The sequence below is a fragment of the Haemorhous mexicanus genome, chromosome 15 (assembly GCF_027477595.1).
Source record: "Haemorhous mexicanus isolate bHaeMex1 chromosome 15, bHaeMex1.pri, whole genome shotgun sequence".
Classification (NCBI taxonomy): domain Eukaryota; kingdom Metazoa; phylum Chordata; class Aves; order Passeriformes; family Fringillidae; genus Haemorhous; species Haemorhous mexicanus.
This window is the reverse complement of record NC_082355.1, coordinates 653,818-668,296: the sequence shown is the minus strand read 5'-3', so window position 1 is coordinate 668,296 and position 14,479 is coordinate 653,818. Positions and strand designations below refer to the sequence as shown.

Genomic DNA, 14,479 nt, shown 5'->3' with positions numbered 1-14,479 from the left:
TAATTGGTCTTGAAACCGGCGCTGAAAGTGTTTGGAATAAAGAAGTGTCTGGAGGGTCTCCCACTGCCTGCATTTATTTGATGCAAAAGTGCTCTGCTCAAGATGCTAAATCAGATAAACCAAACCATTCATTTCTGAAAGTTCAATTCACCACTTAGAGGCTAGCAAATAAACCAAGCTAAGCCACAGCAGCAGTGAGCAGCGAGATACGGGGTTTAAGGCAAAGCCCACTGTGCCTGGGAATGTTTCTCACATAAATCAAATTTATCTCTGTAGAGCAGAAGCCCAGTTTATGAGCTTCAGACAGGGAAAAAATAAGAAAACTTCCAGAGAGGGTGTCTTAAATAGCTCATAAAAACGGAGCCTGTGCCCCTATGGAAAGGGATATCTGATAGTCCCAGAAAAGTGCCAGCCCCGAGGCAGAGCCCAGCTCCACCTGCGGAGCTCCAAGGGCCCAGAGCATCCCTCCCTTCCCGAGGCAGAGCCCGGCTCCACCTGTGCTCCCACAGAGGGCCCAGAGCATCCCTCCCTTCCCCTGCCAGCAGCAGCAGCCCTGCCCATGGTTGTGCTCCAGGGAATCCATCACCAGCAGCTCCTCCAGCCCTCAGCCCTCCCTGGTTCTCTGGCAGGGACAGGGGCAGGAACAGGGACAGGGACAGGGAGAGGAGCAGGGACAGGGACAGGGGCAGGGACAGGAGAAGGAGCAGGGGCAGGAGCAGGAGCAGGAGCAGGAGCAGGAGCAGGAGCAGGGACAGGGACAGGGACAGGAGCAGGGACAGGGACAGGAGAAGGAGCAGGAGAAGGAGCAGGGGCAGGAGAAGGAGCAGGAACAGGGGCAGGAGCAGGGGCAGGGGCAGGGGCAGGAGCAGGGGCAGGAGCAGGGACAGGGACAGGGGCAGGAGCAGGGGCAGGAGCAGGGACAGGGGCAGGAGCAGGGGCAGGGGCAGGGGCAGGGACAGGGGCAGGAGCAGGAGCAGGGGCAGGGGCAGGGGCAGGAGAAGGAGCAGGGACAGGAGCAGGGACAGGGACAGGGGCAGGGGCAGGGGCAGGGGCAGGGGCAGGAGAAGGGCAGGAGCAGGGGCAGGAGAAGGAGCAGGGACAGGAGCAGGGGCAGGGACAGGGGCAGGAGCAGGAGCAGGAGCAGGAGCAGGAGCAGGAGCAGGGACAGGAGCAGGGGCAGGAGCAGGGGCAGGGGCAGGGGCAGGAGCAGGAGCAGGGCAGGAGCAGGAGCAGGAGCAGGGACAGGAGCAGGGACAGGAGCAGGGACAGGAGCAGGGACAGGAGCAGGGACAGGGGCAGGAGCAGGGGCGGGGCAGGAGCAGGGACAGGGGCAGGAGCAGGGGCAGGGGCAGTGGCTGGGCATGGGCAGCCCAGGCAGGGGCACAAGCCACTGTCCCCGTGTCCCTGCTGCTCCAGGCTGGCACTGCTGCCCCACAGCAGCACCGCCTGCTGCCTCTGCCAGCACAGGCTCGTCCTCAGGAGGTGATCAGGAAAATGCAGCTGGTTTGGGGCTGAGGGAAGGCAGCCAGGCCCGAGCTGTTTGTCAGTGCCTGTGGCTGGGGGAAATGCCACTGTCATCCCAGGGGATAAATAACTGGGAATGCCCTGTGGCACTGCTGGGCCAACCCTGCCTGCAGAACCACAGAATCCCAGCACAGTTTGGGTTGGAAGGGTCCTTAAACACCAACTTGTTCCCACCCCTGCCATGGGCAGGGACACCTTCCACTATTCCAGGTTGCTCCAAGCCCCATCCAACCTGGTCTGGGACACTTCCAGGGATGGAGGCTCCAGCACTTCCCTGGACAGCCTGTTCCAATGCTTAACCAGTCTTTCAGTAAAGAAATTCTCCCTGGCAATGCAACCTGAACCTCCCCTGGGACACCCCGGGGCCACTTTCCCTCGCCCCATCCCTCACTGTCTGGGGAGGAGGCTGATGCTCCCCCACAGCAGCCTCCAATGAGGAGATCAGTGATGGCTTTTAGCAGGAAAGAGGGAAGTAATTTCCAAAGTAATTGTTTTCCTAAGCATCTTCTCCAGCTGGATGTCTCAGCAGAGTGTTCCTGGCCGCCCTGCTGCCCTTGCCCCTGTCCCTGTGCCCAGGTGCAGCAGCCACGCTCCGTGTCCTGCTGTAATAGGGACACACATCATGTCACTGTGCCCAGCCAGAGGCAGCTGCTCCTGCTGGCTCTGCCGCTGCCAGCCAGCCCCGGGGCAGTGCCAGCACGGGGCTGAACGAGGCAGGGAAGAAAAAACAGCTCATGGTGGGCTGAGGGCTGCAGGCTGCTCCTGCCACCTGGGCAGGTGGGCTCCCTGGTGCCACACACGTGCCTTTGGCCAGCCCACGTGGGACAGGCTCCCTTCCAGGCCTGGGGTACCCCTGGCAGAGCTGGAAGAGCTGGTGTGCCCCTCTGCCACCCTTCACGTGGCACCCAGCATGGGCACTGAGCTGTGCCAGCTGAGTGGGTGTGCCAGGAAAGGGGGAGCTGCAGACCCCTCCTGAGGGTTCCTCCCAATGCAGACCCCTCCTGGGGGCTTCCTCCCCCTGCAGACCCCTCCTGGGGGTTCCTCCCCCTGCAGACCCCTCCTGGGGGCTTCCTCCCCCTGCAGACCCCTCCTGGGGGTTCCTCTCCCTGCAGACCCCTCCTGGGGGGTTCCCCCCCCTGCAGACCCCTCCTGGGGGGTTCCTCCCCCTGCAGACCCCTCCTGGGGGGTCCCTCTCCCTGCAGACCCCTCCTGGGGGTTCCTCCCCCTGCAGACCCCTCCTGGGGGGTTCCTCCCCCTGCAGACCCCTCCTGGGGGGCTCCTCTCCCTGCAGACCCCTCCTGGGGGGCTCCTCCCCCTGCAGACCCCTCCTGGGGCTTCCTCCCAATGCAGACCCCTCCTGGGGGGTTCCTCTCCCTGCAGACCCCTCCTGGGGGGCTCCTCTCCCTGCAGACCCCTCCTGGGGGCTCCTCTCCCTGCAGACCCCTCCTGGGGGGCTCCTCTCCCTGCAGACCCCTCCTGGGGGGCTCCTCTCCCTGCAGACCCCTCCTGGGGGCTCCTCTCCCTGCAGACCCCTCCTGGGGGGTTCCTCTCCCTGCAGACCCCTCCTGGGGGGCTCCTCTCCCTGCAGACCCCTCCTGGGGGGCTTCCTCTCCCTGCAGACCCCTCCTGGGGCTCCTCTCCCTGCAGACCCCTCCTGGGGCTCCTCTCCCTGCAGACCCCTCCTGGGGATTCCTCCCAGTGCAGACCCCTCCTGGGGCTCCTCTCCCTGCAGACCCCTCCTGGGGGGTTCCTCTCCATCCAGACCCCTCCTGGGGGCTCCTCTCCCTGCAGACCCCTCCTGGGGGGCTCCTCTCCCTGCAGACCCCTCCTGGGGGGCTCCTCCCCCTGCAGACCCCTCCTGGGGGGTTCCTCTCCCTGCAGACCCCTCCTGGGGGCTCCTCTCCCTGCAGACCCCTCCTGGGGGGCTCCTCTCCCTGCAGACCCCTCCTGGGGGGCTCCTCTCCCTGCAGACCCCTCCTGGGGGGCTCCTCTCCCTGCAGACCCCTCCTGGGGGTTCCTCCCAGTGCAGACCCCTCCTGGGGGCTCCTCTCCCTGCAGACCCCTCCTGGGGGGCTCCTCTCCCTGCAGACCCCTCCTGGGGGTTCCTCCCAATGCAGACCCCTCCTGGGGGCTTCCTCCCCCTGCAGACCCCTCCTGGGGGTTCCTCTCCCTGCAGACCCCTCCTGGGGCTTCCTCCCAGTGCAGACCCCTCCTGGGGGTTCCTCTCCCTGCAGACCCCTCCTGGGGGGCTCCTCTCCCTGCAGACCCCTCCTGGGGGTTCCTCTCCCTGCAGACAGCCCGGCCTGGCAGTGGATCCCCTCCTCCCTGGGAGGCTGCCCAGCCGCCCCTGAGCTGCCAGGGGGAGCAGCAGGGCTCCATTCACCCACCTTTAGCAATATTTGCTTTAAATTCAACTCCTCCCAGCAGCAGCCTTTTTCAGCAGTCACTTCAGTTGTGTGTTGAACAGCTCGCTGCCTGCTATAAAGCTTAATTATTGATTGATAGCCCTGTTTTACAGCTTAATTATTGATTGGTGGCGTGGTAACCCCGGCTGTGGGAAGGGAAGGGACTGGCAGGGCAGGGGCAGGGGGCTGCAGCCCTGAGGAGAAGGGGACTGCAGAGCCCTGCTGGCCAAGGAGCCCTGGGAGCAGCTGCTGCAAGGGTGACTTTTGGGAGCAGCACTGGAGCAGAGACAAAGGGACAGCGGGAGGGTTCTCCAAGAATAGCAGATCACTTGATACTGAGAGTAAAAGATGAGAGAGGAGAAACTGGAGCGACTGCAAGAGCAGAACAAACCAGAGGTGAAAGGGGGGAATTTCTCCATGTGGTGGTGGCACCAGAGGCCACCACAGGACCAAGGAGACACAGATTTATCTGTAGTGGAGATGAGGACCAGGTGGGAGATGAAAGGGAAGAGAGTATGGCATTAAATCATCGGGGAAAAAAGTGAAACTCGGGCCTGTTAAAAGGAGAGCTGGGTTTGTTCCAACTGAATCCAAAATAAAATGTCATGAGAAGACAGCAGGACTGCAGCTGGATTAAAAACTGCCCTATTAGCTGGCTGCTAGCAGAAACTCCTCATTTAAGAGCTGGTTATCTCTCAGCCTGGGGATTTCCCTCGTGCCATGAGGGACTAGCCTGTGCCAGGGTGACAGTGAGTGACAGCCTGGCTGTCCCTGAGCTCTGTCCCTGCAGGGGCTGCCTGCCCCAGCTCTGCAGCACACCCCAGCTGCTGCTGAGCAGTCATTTAGGTTATTTCACTCTCACATCAGAATGGCTCTGTTAGGGTTGGGGCCCTGTAGAGCCAAACCAAAGTGCTGCCCCCAGCATTCCAAGCACTGCTTCCTGTCCCCGGGGCTGGCATGACTCAGAGAGCTCGGCTTGGGAGGGATCCTGGAGAGCACCGAGCTCCAGCTCATTAAAGCAGAGTGCTGTCAGAGCTGTCATCTTGCTGAGTGTGGCAGGGGGAGCCCAGGCCCTCCTGTGCCCCTGTGCCAGCCCTCATCCCTTGCCCCTTGAACCCAGAGCTGCTGTGCCATGGCAGCTGCCAGGGGACAGGAGGGAATCAGGAGCCCAGCTCCTGTTCCTCCTGCTCCCTCTGTTTCCTGAGCTTTCCTTGCACTGATGGCGTTCGTGGTGGGGGAAAAGGGGAACATGCAATTTATTCTCCATTATGTTCAGAGTAATGACAAGTCCTAAAATAGCTCTCAATTAGCGATTGATTGCAATTAATTGGAACAACATAGGCTGACATGATAGCTTCGGATCTCCAGAGCATTTTTGAGTTCACGAGCTCTAATTTCCAAAAATTCAAGGATTCTGGCTCCCACATTACCACAGCCATCTGTCAGCAGTTTCTCCCACAGGTCTTCGAGAAGCAGGAGCAATAAACACTCTGGCTTTGCTAATTAAAGCAGGTGTCCAAAATGGGGCTCATTTAATGAGAGCTGGGGGCTCCTCCTAGGCATGGAAATACCCCTGTATTGCCAGGGGGTATTGTATGGTGGGCTCCCAGCCCTGGAAGTGCCCCAGGCTGGGCTGGCCAGGGCTGTGCTGACTCTGCCCTCACCCTGCACTGCTGCAAAGCTCCAGAGCTGGGCCAGGGCCAGGGCACCTCTTTGCTGATCATTGAGAGCAATGTGGTCCTACCTGGGCTTTAATTAGTGCATGGCTGCAGTATCTCCCTTAATAAGAGGTTCAACCCACGATCCTGGTCACTCCCTGGGTGGTGGCTGTCGCTCTGTGGCTGAGCTGAGGGCTCTGTGTGTGCCACTGCAGGGCCAGGGGTCCCTCCAGGGCCCTCCAGGGAGGACAAGGACAACCCCTGCTCCTTAGCCCAGACTGGTGTCTTTCCACCAAACTCCACTGCCAAGGTCTTGAGCACAAATTGAAAGTAACAGAGAGCAAAAGGAAAGGCTGTGTTAAGGTACTGGGTTAATATGGAATTGATGAATCAAAAAACACTCAGAAAAGTCTTAAAACTGAGGAGGCAAGGCAGAACTGGAGGAAGGAAGATGCAAATAGTGGCAGATGTGAGTTCTCTGGGCTCCAAACTCACCCAAGCTGGAGCTGTTTGGCAGAACAGAAAGAGCAAATGCTGTGGGCAGAAGAAAACCGAAGCGCCAGGTTTTCACTCCAGCAGCATTTCCCAGAGGAAAATAGACTGAAATGCCTCAGTCCTGTGGCCAAATATTGTTTCTGTTCACAGTCCTGGGAAAGGGGAGCACCGAGCAAGGGAGCCAGCAGCACTGAGTCATTCCTTCAGCTACTGCTCCCAGGGGAGCCTTGGCTGTGCAGGGGTGGCCAGCTCGGGGGCACCAGCAGTCCAGAATGTTCCCTGCACAGCCCAGGGGGTGAAGTGACCACGGAGGAGCAGCCTGGAAGGCCTGGGGTGCCCACAGCCCCCAGACATGAGCAGCAGCTGCTCCCCACACTGCCTGTGCCTCCCCATCCTGCTGCTCACTCTCCAGGCTGCTCCCTCCTCTCCAAATTCTAACTTCATCACATGTTACTTTGAGAAGATCCCTATATAAATATTTTGGCTCATTTAATATGCCTTCTGGTATTTTAACACTAGGTCTCTTTTTCTTCACCATTTGGGGAACTTATTTTTATTTTCAAACAAATTTGATACCCTTACAGCAGTTCACTTCCAGAACCAAGTGCTTTAGGGAAGATTGCAGGAGTGCTGGTGGAATGTCAGTGTGCTGGGAGGCTCCTGATGGAAGTGTGTGTGCTGCTGGGCACTGGCTGAAAACCACTGTGCCCGAGCAAGACAGACCAGGGAACAGGCCTGGGGTTTACAGTGGGTTGGCAAGTTCAGAATATTTAAATGGAAAACACTTTGAACTAGAAATGTTTAATTTTAATTTAAATTTCAATTGAATTCAAATCAGATGGCAGCATCCGGGTGTCCCCAGCTGCCCCCAGAAGGGTGAAAAATGGTGTGAGCTTCCTGAGGCTCTGCCTGTTCCCCTCCTTCCTTGGTTCCCTTTCTCCCCACTCGCTGCTGCCTCTGAACACACGGGAGGGCTCAAACCAAGGATGTCACTGCCAGTCCCTCCCGGGGTTGTCTCCCACTGAAATCTCACTGCAGATGTTTCCTCCTAGAAGCAAATCAAAGGAAATGCACCCGGGGTGTCCGGGACAGGTCCTGGAGCTGGCAGTGCTGGAGTTTGTCAGCATTCCCCAGCTTTCCCTGGGTAACTTGATTTAGGCTGGGGCATTTTCTGCTGATAAATCTGGCCCCCTTTCTGAGTCAGAATGTGTTTATTCGAACACCAGTCAGAGCTTGGGCTCTCATCAGTCCCAACCCCTCAATGCCCACACAGATGCAGCCCCAGAGGTGCTGGGCAGGCCCCAGTGCCCACTCCTCACCAAGCTGGCAGCACACCAGTGCCACCCTGTCCTCAGCCCCGGGGCAAACCCAGCTTGGAGCGACCCCCTGCACCACGGGGCTGTGCCTGAGCTCCAGCACTGCATCCCGGGCTGTGAGAGGGGCACAGGGTGGCAGGGCTCCTGTGGCACGGGGGTGACAGGGGCTGCTCCCCTGCCAGCCCTGCCCACCTGGGCACGTGGGCATTTAGTGCTCAGACGGGGATCAGCTGCTGCCATCAGCCCCAGCAGAGCACAGAAAGGGAGGAGCAGGCAGCAAAACCCAGAGCAGAGGTGAAAGTCATGGGACAGGAGAAAAGGAGCATGAAACAGAAATAAATCAAACCCACAACAAAGCCCTAAAGCAGAAGGAGCAGGGAAAGGAGTACAAGGTAAGAGGACAGCATAAATGGACCAGAGTGGATTGAGAACAGTAGGAAAATGGCTCAAGTGATGATCACAGGCTGGGAGGTTGGTACAGCCACACACGTGGAGGTAAATGAGCATCTGGGCACAGAAAATATCCCTGTCTGCCTCAAAGACAGGCGCCAGATGTGTCTGAGCTGTTGCCTGGGGACAATGTCCCTTCCCAGCTTGACAGCATGCCCAGCCTGCCCACAAACCTCAGGAGAAAGGGCTGTGCCAGCTGCAGAGACTGCACAAAAGGAACATTTATTGTGGGGGGGGGCTGCAAGGGCAGAGCTGAGGAGAGCTCAGTCCCACCCCACCGAGGGCCCTCCCAGAGCTGCGACTGCAGTCCAAACTCAGGAGGAGTAAAAACGAAAACGTTGAGATTTCCTGGAGAATGGGAATTTGTAACATTTGTTCTGAAATGTGACAACCTTGTATTTCTGGGCACAGAGCCCTGGGGCACCCTCAGACCCCTCTGAGTGTTCCTGCAGGGGTGGGGGGCAGAGGGATGGGATGGGATGGGATGGGATGGGATGGGATGGGATGGGATGGGATGGGATGGGATGGGATGGGATGGGGATGGGATGGGATGGGATGGGGATGGGATGGGATGGGCTGGGGCCCTGCCCTGTGCCCCCAGGGCTGTCTGTGCTGGGCTCTTCATCCCAGGCTCAGCCTCTCCCAGCTGAAACCCTGATCAGAGGTGTGAGCTGGGGCAGTCCCTGGCCCATCTCTCACCACGAAAACTCTTCCCTGGCTTTTGTCAGTCTGGTTTCCTCCCCAGCTCTCTCACAGCATCTGTCCTCCTGCACAGGGATTTCCCACTCCCTCCTCGCAGCCTGCTTGGGAAGGAGGGAAAGGAGAAGGGGAAAACTGGGTGGCTGCTGGCTTGAGTGTCAATTATACATCAGAGGCTTTGCTGCTGCTTCAGAAGCTTCTAATAATAATTATTATAATTAGGGCACTGGGAGAGAAATGTGCTGAGATCAGGGAGGAAAGCAGGAAAGCCAGGCCAGAATTAATTAGCCACTTTTATCTAAGAATCTCAAAGCATTTAGACATTAATTAACGGGAGCTGGGGCTGAGGCTGCCGCTGCTCCTCTGCCGCCGCTGCGGCGCCGGGATGGGCTCAGCCCCTCCTGGCCCAGCCCGGGCACTGCCCAGCCCTGCGGGGCACAGGGACGGCTCCTCCATCCCTCGGGCCCGGCTGCCCCCCGAGAGCCCCCAGGGCAGGTGTGTGCTGCTCACCGGGCACGGCCCTGGCACTCCGGGCACGCCGTGGGCAGCAGAGGCTCCGGCTGAGCCAGCCCAGCCCCGTGAGCTCCCACCTGTGCCAGGGCACCTGGGCCAGCAACGGAGCTGGTCACTGGGGCAAATCCTTCCTGTCTCCTGGCACACCCGCGGTGTGCCCGCTGTTGGTGAATATTCATTAAGAGAAATTAGCATCTAATAGGTCTTAATTGACTTATAAAAGCCTTGGTTTTGCGCTAATGAAGTCTGTACTGTAGCTGTGCCTGACGGCAGCTGGTGGGTCCCTGTGCCCCAGCTGCCACCTCGGCTCCATCCCTTCTCCTTCCCCACAGCCCCGGGAGCTGTGCCTGTCCCATCCCCGTCCCACAGCCCCGGGAGTTGTGCCTGTCCCACCCCTGTCCCATCCCTGTCCTGGGAGCTGTGCCTGTCCCACCCCTGTCCCACAGCCCCCGGGAGCTGTGCCTGTCCCATCCCTGTCCTGGGAGCTGTGCCTGTCCCATCCCTGTCCTGGGAGTTGTGCCTGCCCCAGCCCTGCCCCAGCCCTGGGAGCTGTGCCTGTCCCATCCCTGTCCCACAGCCCCCGGGAGCTGTGCCTGTCCCATCCCTGTCCCACAGCCCCCAGGAGCTGTGCCTGTCCCACCCCTGTCCCACAGCCCCCGGGAGCTGTGCCTGTCCCACCCCTGTCCCACAGCCCCCAGGAGCTGTGCCTGTCCCACCCCTGTCCTGGGAGCTGTGCCTGTCCCATCCCTGTCCCACAGCCCCCGGGAGCTGTGCCTGTCCCATCCCTGTCCCACAGCCCCCAGGAGCTGTGCCTGTCCCACCCCTGTCCCAGAGCCCCCAGGAGCTGTGCCTGTCCCATCCCTGTCCCATCCCTGTCCTGGGAGCTGTGCCTGTCCCATCCCTGTCCCACAGCCCCCAGGAGCTGTGCCTGTCCCATCCCTGTCCCATCCCTGTCCTGGGAGCTGTGCCTGTCCCATCCCTGTCCCACAGCCCCCAGGAGCTGTGCCTGTCCCATCCCTGTCCCACAGCCCCGGGAGCTGTGCCTGTCCCATCCCTGTCCCACATCCCCGGGAGCTGTGCCTGTCCCATCCGTGTGTCACAGCCCCCGGGAGCTGTGCCTGTCCCATCCCTGTCCCACAGCCCCGGGAGCTGTGCCTGTCCCATCCCTGTCCCACAGCCCCGGGAGCTGTGCCTGTCCCATCCCTGTCCTGGGAGCTGTGCCTGTCCCATCCCTGTCCCACAGCCCCGGGAGCTGTGCCTGTCCCATCCCTGTCCCACAGCCCCGGGAGCTGTGCCTGTCCCACCCCTGTCCCACAGCCCCAGGAGCTGTGCCTGTCCCACCCCTGTCCCACAGCCCCGGGAGCTGTGCCTGTCCCATCCCTGTCCCATCCCTGTCCTGGGAGCTGTGCCTGTCCCATCCCTGTCCCACAGCCCCCGGGAGCTGTGCCTGTCCCAGCCCTGTCCCGGGAGCTGTGCCTGTCCCATCCCTGTCCCACAGCCCCCGGGAGCTGTGCCTGTCCCATCCCTGCCCCAGCCCTGGGAGCGTTCAAAGCCAGGCTGGAGAAACCTGGTCGGCTCCTGCAAGTGTTCTCAGAGCACGTGGGTCAGGGTTTTGCAGGGGCTCAGCTCATAGTGCCTTTGCCCAAGCCTAGAAATGGACAAAAGTTTCAGTTTAGCCTTTATTGACTGTTTTCAGACAAGACACAGGGCAGCTTTGAAGGGAGTCTGTAAATGAGAGTGGCCCTGCAGCTCCCAGACTGAGAGACTCCTTCAGCATTGACAAGGACGAGGAGGGAGGAGATGAGGAGGCTTCCTGACTTCTGGTTTTCTGCCTGTTCCTGTAAATTGTGTGCTCTGTGTTCCTGGCTGGGTAAGGATGGAGGCACAGGAGAGTGGGGTGGTGCCAGTGGGGGTCCCAGTGTCACAGCCCCTTCCCCAGGCTCTGCTCCCCGGCCTCAGGGGCTCTCAGTTGGCACCAACGCCTATTGCTCTTTGTCTTTCCTTTTCCCCATTTTCCATGGGGCTCTGGAGCAGGGGCAGAGCAGCAAAAAGTCACCTGAGTCCATGGTGTGAGGACATTTCCCCAGCTGGCCCCACAGGAGCTCTGGTGCAGCTGTGACCTGTCACCGTGTGTCTCTGCCACCTTGTGTCCCTGTCACGGCTGCCAGCCCAGGGCAGAGCTGCAGCTCCAGCCAGACCAGCCCCGTTCTCTGCTGTTCCTCCAGCCCCTGTCCCCCTGTGAGGGACCCTCAGGCCTGGGGGTGACACTGGGGACAGCCGTGGCTCCCTGTCACAGTCAGAGCAGGGCTGCAAAGCCGCTGGTGTCTCCTGTGGTCCGGGGGCTGGCAGGGGCTGGCAGGGGCTGGGCAGAGCTGGCAGGGCTGGCAGAGCTGGCAGGGCTGGGCAGAGCTGGGCAGGGCTGGCAGGGGCTGGGCAGGGCAGGGCTGGGCAGGGCTGGCAGGGGCTGGGCAGGGCTGGGCAGGGCTGGCAGGGCTGGCAGGGCTGGCAGGGGCTGGGCAGGGGCTGGGCAGGGCTGGCAGGGGCTGGGCAGGGCTGGCAGGGCTGGCAGGGGCTGGGCAGGGCTGGCAGGGCTGGGCAGGGGCTGGCAGGGCTGGGCAGAGCTGGGCAGAGCTGGGCAGAGCTGGGCAGAGCTGGCAGGGGCTGGCAGAGCTGGGCAGGGCTGGCAGGGCTGGCAGGGGCTGGCAGGGCTGGCAGGGCTGGCAGGGGCTCTCCTTGCCAGGGAGGATGGATGCTCCCCATGACCCCTGTGTCCGTGCTGGCTGTGCTGCCGTGGGCACGGAGCCGCCGTGCCCGCTGCCAGCTCTGCCCTGGGCACGGACTGCTGCGGCTGGGCAGGGCTCCAGCTGGAGAGCAGAGCCTCAGCCCTGCACTGCAGGATGGGGAATTGTCACTGTCCTGGGCTTCCCTGCTGGGCTCTGCCAGGGAAGGACCCCTGTCCCCAAGGGCTCTGCCCTCTGCCCAGGCCTCGCTGAGGGAGGCAGGACTGGGGTGTGGGGAGGGAAGGGGGTGATGCTGGGGGGTGATGCCTGCCAGGACAGGCTGGCAGTGCTGGCTGCCCCAGCTGGCTCTGCCCTGGAGCCCCAGAGCAGAAACAGTGTCTGCAGAAGTCAGGGGGCTCTGGCCATGGTTGTTCAGTCAGACACTCCCACGGTGGTTCCTCCCTGAGGATTTCTGCAGAGGTTCTAGCCCATGCTGGATGTTGAACAGCACATGGCAGTGGGGTGGATGAGGAGCTGCAGGCTAAGGGGATCTGCTGCTGGTCCTGGGGGAGCTGCAGGGTAACAGGGATCTGCTGCTGGTCCTGGAGAGCTGCAGGCTAAGGGGATCTGCTGCTGGTCCTGGGGAGCTCCAGGCTAAGGGGATCTGCTACTGGTCCTGGGGAGCTCCAGGGTAACAGGGATCTGCTGCTGGTCCTGGAGAGCTGCAGGCTAAGGGGATCTGCTGCTGGTCCTGGAGAGCTCCAGGGTAACAGGGATCTGCTGCTGGTCCTGGAGAGCTGCAGGCTAAGGGGATCTGCTGCTGGTCCTGGGGAGCTCCAGGGTAACGGGGATCTGCTGCCGGTCCTGGGGAGCTCCAGGGTAACGGGGATCTGCTGCTGGTCCTGGGGAGCTCCAGGGTAACAGGGATCTGCTGCTGGTCCTGGGGAGCTCCAGGGTAACAGGGATCTGCTGCTGGTCCTGGGGAGCTCCAGAGTAACAGGGATTTGCTGCTGGTCCTGGGGAGCAGTGCCAGCACTGTGTGCTGATGTCCAGGGGAGGTCCCTGCGAGGGTTCCTGTGGCCCTGGCTGCCCTGCCGGCCCAGGGGTCTCAGCAGCCTGTCCTGGGGTGTGGGAGGGGTCTGGAGCTGCCGTAACCCCGGGCTCTCTGTCCCCCTGCAGGCGAGCCCTCCCGCTGGTCCTCGTCCCACTGTGACTGCTGCTGCAAGAACGGCAAGGGCGACAAGGAGGGCGAGAGCGGCACGTCCTGCAACGAGCTGTCCACGTCGAGCTGTGACAGCCAGTCCGAGGCCAGCTCCCCCCAGGAGACCGTCATCTGCGGGCCTGTCACACGCCAGCCCAACATCCAGACTCTGGACCGGCCGGCCAAGAAGGGCCCGGTGCAGCTGCTGCAGCAGTCCGAGATCCGCAGGAAGAGCGACCTGCTCCGGACTCTCACCTCCGGCTCCCGCGAGTCCAACTCCAGCAAGAAGAAAGCGGTGAAGGAGAAGCTCTCCATCGAGGAAGAGCTGGAAAAATGCATCCAGGATTTCCTCAAGATCAAAATCCCAGACAGGTTTCCCGAGAGGAAGCACCCCTGGCAATCGGAACTGCTGCGGAAGTACCACCTTTAGGCGTGGCTGGGCAGAGCGCACGACCTCGTCACCTTAGAGCCAGAGCCCAAGAGATACAAAAGTAATTCCCAATAATAACTATCTGTTAGGTGGCCAAAACCAAAATCCATCTCTAGTACTGCCTAATTTGCCTATTTCACCTTAACATTTCTAGTCGTAGGGGAAGGATCTTTTTGCAGTCCTGGAAGCACAATGACAAACGCTTTTGTTTGTAAACTCGGAGTCTTACACGAGCTGAAAACCTTAAGGGCACAGCCAGGCCGGCCCAAGGGATGCTGGAGCAGCCCGGAGCAGGCAGGGCGGGCTGGGAGGGCCCGGGGCCCTCTGCTGCTGCTCGGAGCCTGCAGGGAGGAGCCCAGCACAGAGCCCCAGCTCTGCCCCGGCAGTTTAAGCATGTGTATTTATATATGTGCATATATATATGTGTGTATATATATATCTGTGTATATATATATATGTATATATATATCAATATATATTGCTTAAAGATTTTCTGGCTCTCTCCTTATAACTGCACTTTCTCAGAAAAGAGCATTTTTTTTAGTCTGTGGATGTCCCGTTTCTTCTCCAGGCCTTTGAGGGCTGAACAGTAGAAACCCCTCTCCCTGTCTCTCTCCTCTCCCCCTGCCAGTCCTTGCCCCTGCCCGGGGCACTGTAAATGTGTGCCAGTGGAGAGCAGGTGCAGTCTCTGGGTTTGTGTTACCACCAGAGCAATATTCCGTTTGTTTGGGATGCTGTGTCCCTCCTGTGTTTCCCGAGGCTCTCGGCTCTTACAGGCGTGCTGATCCCCCTGGAACGCTGCAGGGGTGCCTCGGGGCTCTGTGGGGATGCTGGATCCTGCAGGTGCCAGGTGTGTGTGCCAGGAGGGGCTGTCCCAGCTGGCAGGGGCAGTGGGCACCGCGGCCCCAGAAACCCCCAGCCCGCCCGGGGGGCTCAGAGCTATCACTGCAGGAGGGGGCAGGGCTGTGCCAGGAGAAAACACAGCCCTGCAGGAGCTCCCTGCAGCCCCTCCCGCGGGTGCCAGCCCTGCCAGGGCCCTGGTGGCACTGCAGCAAGGCACACCCTGTG

General features: G+C 60.7%; 1 protein-coding gene across 1 annotated transcript in view; it reads left to right on the top strand.

Moving 5' to 3' along the window:
- The window catches only part of KCTD16 (potassium channel tetramerization domain containing 16), a 55,665-nt gene extending 42,254 nt beyond the window's left edge, over positions 1 to 13,411 (top strand). Inside the window, exon 2 of the mRNA XM_059860515.1 lies at positions 12,960 to 13,411. Within this exon, the coding sequence (XP_059716498.1) occupies positions 12,960 to 13,411 (452 nt within the window). The remainder of the gene's footprint in view (positions 1 to 12,959) is intronic.
- Positions 13,412 to 14,479: the final 1,068 nt, after the last annotated feature.